Source organism: Alternaria ethzedia, assembly GCF_023757985.1.
Source record: "Alternaria ethzedia strain BMP 0044 chromosome Unknown scaffold_20, whole genome shotgun sequence".
Lineage (NCBI taxonomy): Eukaryota > Fungi > Ascomycota > Dothideomycetes > Pleosporales > Pleosporaceae > Alternaria > Alternaria ethzedia.
Window position 1 is genome coordinate 458,536 of NW_026056213.1, and position 13,740 is coordinate 472,275.

At 53.5% G+C, this 13,740-nt stretch overlaps 5 protein-coding genes across 5 annotated transcripts; 2 read left to right on the top strand and 3 right to left on the bottom strand.

Annotated features, from left to right (window-relative positions):
* Positions 1-179: 179 nt before the first annotated feature.
* J4E87_007460 (uncharacterized protein) lies at positions 180-1,753 on the bottom strand (the record flags this gene model as incomplete). Its single annotated transcript, XM_049379055.1, has 3 exons — positions 180-269; positions 331-1,184; positions 1,249-1,753. The coding sequence occupies 3 exons, from the start codon at positions 1,751-1,753 to the stop codon at positions 180-182; spliced, it is 1,449 nt and encodes a 482-aa protein (XP_049231325.1).
* A 1,125-nt stretch (positions 1,754-2,878) lies between these two features.
* J4E87_007461 (uncharacterized protein) lies at positions 2,879-4,784 on the top strand (the record flags this gene model as incomplete). Its single annotated transcript, XM_049379056.1, has 2 exons — positions 2,879-3,309; positions 3,365-4,784. 2 exons carry the CDS (start codon positions 2,879-2,881, stop codon positions 4,782-4,784), a joined length of 1,851 nt encoding a protein of 616 aa, XP_049231326.1.
* Positions 4,785-5,226: 442 nt separating this feature from the next.
* J4E87_007462 (uncharacterized protein) lies at positions 5,227-7,503 on the top strand (the record flags this gene model as incomplete). The annotated part of the gene is made up of 1 exon (XM_049379057.1): positions 5,227-7,503. The coding sequence occupies one exon, from the start codon at positions 5,227-5,229 to the stop codon at positions 7,501-7,503; it is 2,277 nt and encodes a 758-aa protein (XP_049231327.1).
* A 225-nt stretch (positions 7,504-7,728) lies between these two features.
* On the bottom strand, positions 7,729-10,122 carry J4E87_007463 (uncharacterized protein; the record flags this gene model as incomplete). The annotated part of the gene is made up of 1 exon (XM_049379058.1): positions 7,729-10,122. The coding sequence occupies one exon, from the start codon at positions 10,120-10,122 to the stop codon at positions 7,729-7,731; it is 2,394 nt and encodes a 797-aa protein (XP_049231328.1).
* Positions 10,123-11,376: 1,254 nt separating this feature from the next.
* J4E87_007464 (uncharacterized protein) lies at positions 11,377-12,859 on the bottom strand (the record flags this gene model as incomplete). The annotated part of the gene is made up of 6 exons (XM_049379059.1): positions 11,377-11,696; positions 11,747-11,877; positions 11,929-12,255; positions 12,314-12,413; positions 12,488-12,608; positions 12,659-12,859. 6 exons carry the CDS (start codon positions 12,857-12,859, stop codon positions 11,377-11,379), a joined length of 1,200 nt encoding a protein of 399 aa, XP_049231329.1.
* Positions 12,860-13,740: the final 881 nt, after the last annotated feature.

Here is a 13,740-nt window from a genome sequence, read left to right on the forward strand (position 1 = left end):
AGATCAATGTTCACAACCCATTTTGTATGATTATTGTAACGATGTCCATCTTTTATATACAGTCTTGTCATGCTATGTACAGTTGATTATCAAGTCCTGCAACGATTATAGTACGAGGTTGCGCTGGTGACCCGTTCAAGCATGTGTTGATTCCACCTCTTCGTTACTACATACAGTCTCTAGGGCGATATTTTGTATGTCAGGCGACGCGATTTGGTTATGAAGGAGTTGATGGCTTCGGTGAGGGCGCTGGAGGGTTTTGTACTTGCCTGAAGAACACCGTTAGTGTCGTTGTATTGGGTTTGGGGGTTGGGGTTGGAGGGTGCTTACGTCTGATTCTCCGTCTGGCGTAGCGGCGCGGTTTACAATGGCTTTTTCGGGCTCGGTTAGGAAGTTTTTGATTGAGCTGTTGGCGGATACGCGGGTTATGTTTCCGTAGCCATCGTATTCTTCGATGTCTTTGATGGGGCTTCCAGCGGCTTGTTGTCGGGCTGCTTGTGCGCGCCTTCTGTTCGATCGCATTATCAAGGTTACACCGATTGCGAGGAGGATCGTGACGAAGCCTGTGTTCATGTTAGATTCGTCGTGCAAGACTCTGGTGCGGTACTCACCCAGCACTCCAAAAAGGATGAACAGTGTCCTTGCAAGGGGTGTCAAGCCGTGCTGCGGCTCGACACTAACGGCGGTAGCCAGACTGGAAGGTATGGCTGATCCGGAAGCTAGGGACAATGTCCGAAGCCCTGAGGATACGGACTGTCGTGTGGTGACAGCTTGTGGCGCCATGATAGTTTGAGTGGATGGCTGTATGTCTTCTTTGGCTTCTGCTGTTCGCGTAACGGTGACAAAGGTGAGAACTGGAGGTAGCGATGAAGGCTTTGTCGTTGTCGAGGACGCTGTCGAGGACGAAGTCGAGATGACCAATGTTGGCGGCTGGGAGAAAGAACTCGCAGAGGGTTCAGTGGCTATGCTCACTGTCGAAGAAGACGATATAGTTGACATAGCCGTTGAGCGGGAGTCGCTCAGAATCATGAATGACACTGCAGAAATATCCATCGTAGGCTTCGGTTGATTCTTTCCAGGCATGGGCTTTTCGACTGTCATCGCCGAAGTTGTAGACGGCACAGTCGAACTCTCAGGGGTTGCGAGAGGTGTCATTATAGGTGCAGTCAACAGTACAGGAGTTTCTAAAGAGATGGAAGTCAGCACTCCGTGCACGTCCCCAAGGGGTGTTCTTCATCAGGAGCTTACCTTGGTTCATTCCAGGTACTGTTCCCAATGAAGGGTCGTCTTGGTTGACACCGGGAAGGGCTGCAATTTCATCCTGTGCGAAAGAGTCCGCTAGAAGGCCTGGGACTGCAGTTGAAGCAGATTGGATGGTCATGGCCTCGTTCATCGCGACAGCATCTGCTTGCACAGTAAGGGTTGGCCGGATGGTAGATGCTACAAAGTTAAGAGAGAAGGTCGAGGTGGCATTCATCGATAACGAAGGTGCGGTGAAAGCTTGAAGTGGTGATCCCTGGCCATCGGTAGGCGTTGGTACAGCCAGTGTTGAGAGCTGTTCGGACTGCGATGGGAGTACACCCTGTGTACCCATAAGAGAGTCCAGTGACCGTGACAATGGCATTGGTGGTGCACCTTCCGGAGTTTCGTTCTTGCTCGTATCCGATTGTTGGGATCTCGTCCCGCCTGTCCCCAAGTCCAAGTCCATGTTCTCTTCATTCTTGCCCTCGACTACGATGGGCGTAGCTGCCATCCTTGGATTGTTACGGCGTACCAGCACCGGTGGGGTATCATATGGTCTGCTCGGTGCAGCCATTGCGAGGTAAGATTCCCATAGAGGCGAGGAAGATTCACAGCACGCGAGGATATTGAAATGGCAGTAACGCGGGTGCCATACCCCAGCCGGCTATTAGTGGTTCCATACAAAAAGTACCAGATGCCAAAAACGTGCTGAAGCGGGTGAACGTTTCGGTGTGGGCTGCTACCACGAGATGCGGTTGGTCAAGGGAACGCCCACCGCGACTTTTCAGTACCAAACATGACCAGCACGATCCCTGTACCAGGGAGATCTGTCGCCTATTTGAGACCATGTGGTGCACCAGCTACGGTTTTCGGGGTGTTGTATCCGCTTCATGGGGTTCCTCCAAACGTGCACTTGTTTCGCAGAGGACGCCAAAGTTTGTGTCGACACTCGAAACGTAGCGCATGCGGCGGGAACTTCGAGACCGGTCTGAACAATGATACCACTGCGATGGCCGCGTGGTACGTATCTAGTTGATGGAGGCCGTCCGGTTGATGATACAAGAAAAGGAACGGTAGCCCTGCCGACAGCTCATGTAGGTCAGATCTACAGATAACGTGTACTCTGGATAAAACAGCAGCGCATTGTTCATTCTTGCCATGGAGAGTGTTCTGAAATATTTCGTCTTCTGCTCGCGACCAGAAACAGTAATGATGGCCTTGTTCATTATGGAATTGTCGCGACATTTTCGACGGTGCCAATGTGAGGCATGCTCAGCTCCGACTCGGCAGACTCATGCAACGAGCGTGGCTGTGCCTGGCTTCGGCACTCGTATCCGGCCTCACGCAACGAGGTGTAATTCAGCGGTATTCTCGCATCCGGAATGGGGTTGTAGAGCAGAGGACCACTGGGTGTTTAGCTCGCGGGTGCATCGGAACCAGCCTCTGAGGCCTCGGGCGCGGCGAAGTGGATCAATCCAGCAGCCGTCCGAGTCGATGATGCTTGCCGTGCGCCACCTCAGTCTAGGTCGATATTCCCTTGTCGCATACTTATTGTTCGTATTCTGGCATTTCTGCAACATGATAATCGCGAGTACATAGCCGCTGTCGTCGTTCTTTTCGCACGTGTACCCCCCGAATGGCCGCACGCGACACGCCCGAGCGCGCGGTGCCGGAAACCATGGACCTCGAGCATGGGACCAAACGCGACCCTTCCCGCGACCGCGTTGCACCGAATGGTCAGAACTTAGAAGTCACCCCGCCATGGAGGAAAAGGTTCAGCGCGCGCACGCCGGCGCCCGTCGCTCGCTGGAGCCGCAACGTTGTCGACTGGGTCAAAGGGCCGAAGCCGCCGGGCAGATACACGATTACGCCTTTTCTTGAGCGCTGGCAGACTTTGCCTGTGCGTCTGCTCGCGCGGCTGCCAGAATGGATGCGCATCTGCGTGTATGCGGCGACGTGCATCGTGTGGATTGTTGTCTTCGCGGTAGTCATCAGTGACGGCGGGCTTCCGTCTGACATTGGAGGGTTGGGGGCGCCTGTCAAGCTGTCGTGTATCAATAACCTGTGGTACGGCCTCTCCTCTTGTACGCAGAGCTGTGATGACTGTACTGATCGTCGCCAGGCCTTCTCTAGAGAGCTGCGGAACCGACGGCCGCAACTGCCTCCCCTTCTCCAACGCCTCGTTCGCCTTCGTCTGCCCCGCCGGTTGCTCGAGCGCCCAAGTCCTAAACCCTCGCGCAATCGGTCCGCAGGTTATAAACTATCGATCCCTTGTGGTTGGCGGCACGCCGGATTCCCAGGGCGATGGGCTTGTGTATCGCGGGGACTCGTTCATATGCTCCGCGGCCATCCACGCTGGGGTAATCAGCGATGGCAGCGGCGGTTGCGGTGTTCTCTCCTTGGTAGGAGAGCGCGACAGCTTCGGCGCTGTGGCACGACATGGCATCAGCAGCATTGGCTTCGACTCGCACTTTCCAATGTCCTTTACCTTTGGTGAGGCTTCGGCCAAATGCGAAGACCCGCGCTGGAATCTGCTGATCCTCTCGACCATCTTCACTGCTCTGTTCGGCATCTTTACCACGAGCCCTGCGACGTTCTTTGCACCCGTCTTTACGATTCTGTTCTTCCAGACCGGCATGGCATCAGATCCGCCCTCGTACTCAAACTACGCCTCCTTGGCCTCTACAACACTTGGTCGCTTCTTGCCTGCGGCATTGGCTGCTGCCCTCTTCTATAAGTTCAGTGTTCGCAAGTCTCTGCGTAATTGCAGGGCGCAAATCGAAAAGACCATACTCTGGATAGGCGGTGCCTGGGTTGGCGCACTGGGTAAATATACATTTGAACGTATACCCATACAGCGCCTTACAGGAAACGACATCCGACAACAGCCTGGTGCTATCACAGCATTAGTAATCATCGTGCTGATTTTGTTTGCCGTCGTTTTGTACCAAGCATGGTGTTTCCGTAGGGAAGGGCGACTGCCACGCTATCTTGCACTATACGCTACATTGGGCCTTGGGCTGGGTATCCTTGCAGCTATGCCGAAGCTTACACTTAGGATACACCACTACATAATCGCCCTCCTACTCCTTCCAGGTACTGCGATGCAGACACGTGTGAGCTTGCTGTGTCAAGGCCTGCTCGTTGGACTCTTCGTCAATGGTATTGCACGATGGGATTTTGACTCTATACTGCAGACTGCAGCGGCGCTGAGAGGGGATGGCCAGCTCGGATCTGGTGTCCCAGCTATTTTGGAGACAATCGTGAAGAATTCGAGCATTACATTCGCATGGAAGAGTCTACTCAGCGGATATCAAGGCGTCAGCGTGGTGGTCAACGATGTGGAAAGGTATCGGGGCATTGGTGGAAGCGACACAGGAAACTTCACCTGGAGTCGTTCGGATGATGCGAAGGATGAGTACTTCCGGTTTGCGTTCATCAATTATAAACTGTTTGGCAACGTAGCATATAGCGACTTTACGAGAGCGGGTACGTGGTTCTCGAATGGGACCTGGTCTGGATTTCCGCCAGGCCGTACATGATGGAACCCGAATGAAATCATCCTCGGGAGGTAGAGACCTGTTTAATCCCTTCATTGCCCTCGTTCCTGCAGATGTGACCAATGAGCCACTAGCGCGTTTACGTCACCGTTCAATACATGGAAACCTGGGCTTCAGGACAGGCGATCGACAGGTGGAAGCGGTGATCCAACGGTTATACAGACACGTCTTGGCCAACCGCGGCAGCCATCATGCCCTCTCCTGCGACAAATCAGGTCTGGCTCAGATTGTTCCTTCTGCTTTGGGTGCGGGGGTAGTCCGAACACGGCAGTGGACATGACGTCACACCAACAGAGCCGAGTTGCTCCAGGGCTTGAATGACCGCGCCTGCACTAGGTCATTTTCCACAAACACGATGCTTTCTCTCCATCGGAACCTCTACTCCCTTTGACCTTACCCCTCTACCTTCCGGAGCCTCAAAGGCATGAATTCACCCCCGAGACGTGAAGCGCCGGCTGCTTCCAAGCGAAAACCTGTCCCTCCGCCGACTGCACCTGGGCCTTCGCTTGAGCCAGAACGCAAACGCGAGCTTACCAGTAGACTAATACCGGATGCCTTTCTCACTGCCACTCTTTTGGCAGCCCTTACTCTCTCCTGGCCGCTACGATGGGTTATCTCTGGAGCGCCCATACTTGTCTACGCCATCCTACTAGGCGAGGCTTATGGACATCGTATCTTACCCTTCGTTCCCGTGTGGACCATCTTTGCAACTGTCAACTTCATTTACGCAGTATGCGCGACATCATGGCTTCTGTACTGGGTATTCTGGTCCCTCTGCTGGCCTGTACTCTTCATCACCTGTCTCTTCCAATTCGAAGCACCTGCTGCACTGGCGCGCCGCACGCTGCGAAAGACTTTCCTACGAGACCTGCACTTTATCAACGATCAGATAGCCTTCTTCGACCTGCCTGCTCTTGAAATTGACACCGAAGTCAAGGGACTTTTCGTCGTCCGGGGAGTCACGCTCTCACTCTCCACAATGACACTTGTTGCTCATGGAGTTGAAGCCGGGATAAAGCTCGCTGACGACATTGAACTCGGCATCCAAGTCGACAAAGTCGTCGTACCCCTCTTCCGCGAGATAACTGTCGACGATGTGTATGCGAATGTGAAGGGTGGGGATTGGGAAGTCACCTTTGGAGACGTACAGTACGGCGTTCCAGAACCAGATGACGATGAATCTGTAGTCGTCACCAACACTGCCATCCTCAGAGCGGCAACGATGAAAGGCAACGCCAACGGCCGCCCGGCTGATATGGTCCGAAACCTTACGGCCGGGAAGATACCGACCGAGGCTGAAGACACCAAATCCGCATTCTCATCTGTCAAGAAGATCTCACCAGATGAGGAGCGCGCCCACACAAAGTACAAAGAGCTGGTACGCTATATCAACGACACAAGCGCCATTACAAAAGCAAAGGAGGGGCTGGTAGAGGCCTCGAAGGCACGAGCGGAGGCTAGCTTGACCGACGACGAAAAGGACACAAAAAACACGAAGAAGTCAAAAGAAGAACCGGGAGTGCGCTTGGATATTGAAAACCTCGATGATTTCCGGGCAGCGATTTGTACCCAGATCCACGGGCAACCCTCGATACCTCACCCACCGACCAAATCGATCAGAGTCTCCACTCTTCGCAAAACATCGTACCCAAATGTAAAGAAATTCTTACATCGGCTACCCTTCCTCTATCGCTTGATGCTCAGCCCCATCTGCTACTTCCATCCTGTCAAGTTCAAGTCCGTCACGGCAGCTGGCTCAGGGAAATGGTTCACTGTCTTGATGCAAAAATACTTCTTCAAGCATTACTCAGCTCAAGATGCCGAGATTCGTAGATTGGAAGCGCGGATATCAGCCTGGTGCGCAGATGCCAATTTCGCTGTGGAATTGGGCCCGATTGCTAGCGAAGCCCACTTCCCCATCAACACCAATTACAACATCACGACCCACTTCAAGATCTCCGATGTCATGGCTTACAGGATTCTTCCGGATGCCGTCGAACTTAAGCAAGTTGTACGATTAGGAGGTGCGGATGCTGTTCTCACGATTCCCACATTCCTGTTTCCCCACCATGAGCACATCTTCCCGGAGAAGAAGAGCGACTTCGACCTGCTTGAGATGGAATCTGCCATAAAAGAAGCCGATCCTACCCCGAAGCAGGTTCGGGATCTCAAAGAGCTCGAAAAGCTAAAGAGAGACGAGGCTTCTATGCATGTCAACGCACATGCCCATCTCCCGGCACAGTTCCACCAAGACCTTCTTAACTTTGTCGCCGCAATTGTCAAAGCCACCAAGGTCATCGAGTCGGATAAGGACTTCGAGGAGGCCAAGGTCCTTCGCGAGCTGAGGCGTGTCACTACATCTGATAGCGAAGCTAGTAGTCTTGCATCAGTCAATACCAACAGCAGCGAGGTTTCAGGGACCACACTGAATGCCAATGACGACAATGGCTTCAAGGCATTCCTAAAGAAGGTGGACTCTGGCTTCAAGGATGCGTCGAACAAGACCATGGTGGGCATGCGCAAAGCCGGCCAGAACACTGTACACGCCATGGCCAACGATCGTTGGATCGCTCGGCTTGTCGGCAAAGTGACTAGGAAGCTGGAGAAGGCGCAGGGCGAGCTGGGGTACAGTGGAGAGGTTCCGATCGCTCTGGCTAAGTACCGCGAGCGACATGAGTTCGAGCAAAAGCTTTTGCCTTGAGCTGGAGAGATTTGGTGTTGGGGAGACAGTTGATGAGTTGCATGATACCCCCTTGAACTCCACGTGTTTGAGTAGTCTATATCAGTACTGGATTACGAATTAATGTCTACCTAAGATCTGAGAATCATGACTAGTGATGTATTCATTCTCTTAGTTATTTGTCGTTGTAGCTATGATAAGTGACAGCCTTCAGGATGCTCGTACCATGAGCGAGGAAGCACATGCTCATACTTTCGACCATTTCAACAAGACTGCCGCCAACACTACCGGCAGTACACTGACCAGCTCTCCCAAACCAGCAAATTCCGGCGGTATCCTCGCATGCACAAACGCGCCCGCGCCCAACAGAACAGCGAAAGTATTGTAAACGAAGCTCCATCCAAAGTTGAATGCAACCCTGTGTATGGCCTTCCTACTCACATTGATGATAGTCAGCACACCCGAAAGGCTAGGGCGAACAAGGACGACATCAGCAGCGGATTGCGCGATGTCAGTACCGCTTGAGACATGGACGCCGATTGTGGCTTGCGCAAGAGCAACAGCGTCATTCGTCCCGTCGCCTACGAACATGACAATCGGCTTCCGGGATTTGCCACTTGATGGCGTTGTAGAAGGTGCTGCGAGCAGATCCTTGATGTACGTCTGCTTGTCCGCCGGCGAGCAACGAGAGCGGACGGTGTGTTCCGAGACGTTGAGCTGCGCGGCAATGGCTTTGACAGCGCCGTCGTCATCGCCAGATAGAATGTGGACATTGACACCGCTGCATCGGAGATGGTCAATAGTAGAGGCTGCATCAGGTCGTAGCGTGTCTTGCAGACCGAAAACGGCTATGAGCGCGTTCTCGACGGTGAAGCAAACCGTGGTGAGGCCTTCGGATAGCATGTTACGGACGCGTGGATCGTCGGACAGCTCGAGCCATCTCGAATTGCCGGCGCGCAGCTTCTGGCCATCAATCGTTCCTTCGACACCTTTGCCAGTCACGACTTTAGCATCCGGTACCGTTAAAGCAGAAAATCCCTGCGACGCGAGATGCGTGGCGATAGCTGCCGAGACGGGATGTTTAATGTTCTGCAGCAGACCCAGCAAGAGAGCCTTCGCCTCCCCGCCCACCTCCGCATACTCCTCCCGCACCACTGCCAGCTTCCCTGCCGTCAACGTACCAGTCTTGTCGAACACTACATCCGTGGTTTTGTATGCGACTTCGATGCTGCCCGCTGTCTTGAAGACTACACCGCGTTTCGCTGCGACACCGGATGCGATGACGATGACCATGGGGACCGCGAGGCCGATGGCGCAGGGGCATGAGACGATCAAGACTGTGATGGCATATGTGATGGCTTCGATGGTCGCTTCGGAGCCTGATTGATGCCGTACGGCAACGCCGATGGCGACCCAGATGACAAACGTGATGATTGTCAGGGCGACTACGACGGGAACGAAGTAGCTGGCTACGGTATCGGCGATCTCTTGGATCTTGGGCTTGGAAAGCTTCGCTTCGTCAACCATGCCTGCGATAGTCGTGATGGTGTTGTCGCCAGGTAATCGGGTGAGGCGCACGGTGAGCGTTCCGCTTCCGTTGATTGTGCCAGCGATGACGGCGGATCTGGCGTGCTTCTCTACGGGTTGGGCTTCGCCTGTCAACATTGACTCGTCGATCTCTGAAGAGCCGGAGATGACGGTACCGTCCGTGGGGATGCGCGAGTCTGGTGCAACCTTGAAAGTATCTCCGTATTGCAGTAGCCTGGCGTCGATCTCTCGCTCTTCTGCATCGTCAACTAGTAAGGCGGTAGGAGTTTGCAGGGAACGGATGCTGATGGACTCTGCCGCCTTTTGGCGCGCCAGCGATGCCACCCAACGACCGACCATGATGAGAGTGACCAGCAGTGTACTCGTCTCGAAGAACTCGCCGGTCGACAGAGGTTTTCCACTGACCAAGAAGCCAAAAGAAACAACCGAGAAGATGTACGCGGCGCTTGTACTCAGGACGATGAGCAGATCCATCTCGATGACCTTCGAGAAGACCAAAGCCTTGAGAGCCTTCGGATAGAAAGGACCGGCGATGACAACTTGAACGATAGTTGCAAGTGCAAGCGACGCAGAGCCATACGCGATCTCGCGCTTGGGAAGAGGAGCCCATGCCATGACCAACACGGGAATGGTCAAGATGGCAGAAAGCAATGTCAACAACCCCATGTTGCGGACGTGTCTGCTACCAGCTTCCAAGGAAGAATCGGGACACGGTGGTGCAAGTTGCAGCGATTGGCTCCACGCGTCGCTCATCAAATCCCTCGCCCCTATTATCTTCGCATCGTAGTCCACGCGTATAGTTTGTTTGCCCAGGCGACGCACATCCAGCACTCCCTCCGGCCACTGTCCATTGACCAAAGCTGAAGGGTCGCCCGAGCAGACGAGATCCAGACTACAGCCTTGATTCGACACGATCTCGCATTTGAACTCGGTTGTGCGGTGCAGGTGTTTGACAACATCGTCGGCGGTCGCGAGGTTGGTGTTGATGTCTAGCTCGACGCGCGCGAGGACGAGGCTGGTCTGCAGTTTGCTGACGTAGTTCAGACTGCCGAGGGTTCGCTGGAGTTTTGTCTCGCATCCTGTGCAGGTCATGCCTGAGACGCTGATGGCGATGTGTTCGCGTGCGACGCCGCCTTTTTCGATGTCGGTGTTGTCGCCTGCTATCTCGGTGGTGTTCACCACAGCCGCTTTCTTGTTGCTGCAACATTTCGACGCGTCTTTTGGGGGACAGCAAGATGTTGGCTGGGGATTTGAACACTCTTTGGGTGCCGGCGTGCAGCAGGAGGACTTTGGTGGGGATGTGGCAGTCTTCACGCCGTCAGTGTTCTCGATTGCGCAACAGCTGCTGGTACATGTTTCTCCAGAGATGCTTTTGCTATCGTTTGCGCAGCAGTCATCTTTGGTCTTGCCAATGCAGGAAGTTGGTGCACCCGTTTTGTTCGAGCTACTGCTGCCACACCCTCTCGTCTCGGATTTCACCGGCGTAGACGATGTACAGCATGAGGTCGTCGGCTTCGCCTTCGCGGGTGCCGACGATGAGCAACAGGAGCCCTTCGGCTTCGAGGCTAGCATTTCCGATGGTGAACCACAGGAGTCTGTCGGCTTTTGCTCTTCGGGTGCTGATGAAGAGCAGCAAGACTTGGATGCTTTCGAATTTTGGAGAGCTGATGGTTCACAGCATGAGCTGGATGGCATTGTGTTCTCAGGTGCCGATGTTGAGCAGCACGACATGCTCGGCTTGGCCTCTTCCGCTGGCTGTGTCGAAGCACAAGGTGCCTTCGCTTCTTTTGATTGCGGAGTTGTTGAAGAGGAGCAGCACGAACTCTTTGGCTTTGTTGTCGCATCCTCGAGGTTGTTGACGCTAGCGCGAGAGGCAGTAGGCTCAGAACTAGAAGAAGCGAGTGTTGCATTCATTCCGGGCTGGCTAGTCGCCATCGCGCTGCTCGAAGTTTCTGTTGACTGATCGACGGTAACTGCAGAAGCGACATCTGATTTCGCGGTAGATGTCGCTGCCGCATTCTTGGGGCCACAGCAACCTCCTCCGCACGCCATGGTGAAGTCGTTGGTTGTTAAGGTGAGTTATCGAAGATGTTTCGCAGTGGAAATTACGATCTGGAGAGTCGGAAGGCACAATGCTTACCTTAATACACGAACTAGTCCGAGATAGTGAATTCGATAGGTCACCGCTTTACTGTCGATAGGTCACTGTTTTACTGTCGATAGGTCACCGCTTCGGCCTACGTCGGCAACATCAAAGCAACGAAACTTAGCAGAAGGGAGGTAAGGTATACAACTTTTATTCTTTTTACAAGCTTCTGGAGCGATTTCATCCCCGCCAATGAAGACTCAAACTAGCTCGCATTCGATTAAGCTCTCTTGCGAATGCTTAACGGTCCAGACACGAACGATCTTCAAACTAAGTTCGGGCGACTCCAACAGCTGGCTCCATTGCGAATACGTACGCTCCTTCGAAGAGAAAAGGGTGATCATCATCATATCCAAAGCAGTGGCTTGCCAGTCCGCGCCCTTGTCCGGAATGACGTTTTCGTTGATAAGAAGCTTGCTGTAGCCTTTCTTCATGGCGCCAGCAACTTGCTTCAGAATGCTCTTGCACACGTCGTCGGGCCAGTCGTGCAACACGGAGTGCATGTAGTATGCTTTCGCCGCTGGGGGTCTATTAGCGTCTGACGGGTAACTCTGCAGCTGCCAGACGTACCTTTCAATGGTTGCTCAGTATGAAAGTCATACTCCATACGTTCGATGCTGGGATCCAGTCGCTCAATTCCATCGATGACGGAAGGTCGATCCTGCAATACAAGCCGGCCGGGTACCTGAGGATACTTCGTTCTAAATGTGTCGTAAGCATACGAATCTGGACTAGGCCTTGTGGCAGCATACCTGAATTCTTGGATGTCCTGACCGTAACCGCCGCCAATGTCTACCAACAGGACGGCGTCTTTAGAGTTGTCCATACCGTCTATCAGCTGCTCCTGCACAGGGTAGAAGTTCGAGTCCATCCAACTTGGTCGACCCTGACGATAGCCACCCATGTGGTTGTTGAATTGCTGACCCAGGGGCGGATGTGTATCCAGATACCGGAACATGTCAAGCTCAGTATTGAAAGCATACTGATAAGGCCCATTGGTTATGTCCGAGGTGAGCTGGTAGTCGTTCTTCTGCAAGTACTCCGAGAACTTGCTGCAAGACTGGTGGGCTCCACCACCACTGATTTGATCAGCACAGGACTCAGTCTAGTAACGTCTCAAGCACCGAGAACACTTACAGGGCTGGATAGCCATCTCCGATGATAGGGATAGTCAATGCCTTCGAGAAGTTTGTTGCCATGTATTCATCACTGTCGGTCTCGGTGATGTAACCCATGGCTGCAATGTGCCTCATCAAGCGAGCTGCCAGTGTAAGCGAGGTCGCGGAACGATTCGCTAGTATGCAAGCTTACCCAACAGTTCGCGAGGCTTTCCAAGCTTGTTCGCAATGTCGTCCACCTTCATTGGTTTGTCTCCAAGTACACCAAACACACCTGCATTATAGCAGGTGGTGATGGCGGTATGGCAGCCGGGCTAGTGACACCACTTAGATACAGAAAACTCTACAAAGATCTAGCACATACCTGGGCCCAGTTCTGCTCGATCATGGTCTCACGGGGAGTCTGCAGCGCCCTGACGAGCGCTTTAGCCTGCGAAAGCATTGCCATGCGAGTGTCATTGTGATCAACAGAGGGTTTGCCCCCGAATTCTGACAGCTTCTCCAGTAGGCATGGAACGGCGCTTGGGTCGTTCGCACGCACAGCAATGCCGAGATCGACCAGCATGTTTGCAAAGTTCTGACACGTTCAAAAGTAACGAGCAAGGGGTAAGAGGAAAGTAATTGGGCGGTAAAACGGGTTGAAGGTGAAAGGATTCACGGCACTGCTGGATGTACAGCTGATACGTTGCTTCCTTATAACTGCAAGTCAATTCCTTCAGTCCAACTCCCGAGTCTCCACAGAGATGGACAGCAGCATTGCCGGTGTGGTCAGCGGCTTGCGACTCATGGCGGCGTGTTATCAGACGGGAAGGATGTTTTGGCAACAGCAGGCGAGAAGAATACCCTGAGGCGGAAAACGGCGCAGCATGACAAGCTTCAACTGAAGGACGATGAATCCGCGGAGCATTCACACCCAAGTCAGTGGGCCTGACTTCCACTTCAATACCATCGTCCGTCTTGGCACTCGAATGATGGCCTGCTGGAGAACAGCCCCCACTTGAAGGACCTCTGATCAGCTATAACCAACATTTGTAAAGGTGATCCTTCGTAAATAGAGCAGGCTTGCAGTTGCAATCTAGGATCCCATCGCTCGACTTACTCATTGGAACGTTCTGATCATTCCATGAGCTCCAAAATGGAATGAGACGAACACCAATAGAATTTCGCGATCCCTTGTAAAGGGGAGCCGTTGTCGCGAGTGGTGTGAGCGTGGGGAATGGGGCTCGAAAAGAGTCAGTGGCAGGCCGAAACCCCCACACGGCCCGTGGCTTTGGACCCGAAAGAGCGGCTGAGCGGCAAGCCGGCTAAACAGCCACATTAGTGCGGCATCGGCAACGCAACCGTCGCTAAGTGGAGACCAATCAGCTCATCCAGGCACCACAAATAGTCACTCCATCGATGATCCTACAGCTGCTGTGAGACGCACCCTGTGGAAGGATGTAAAGG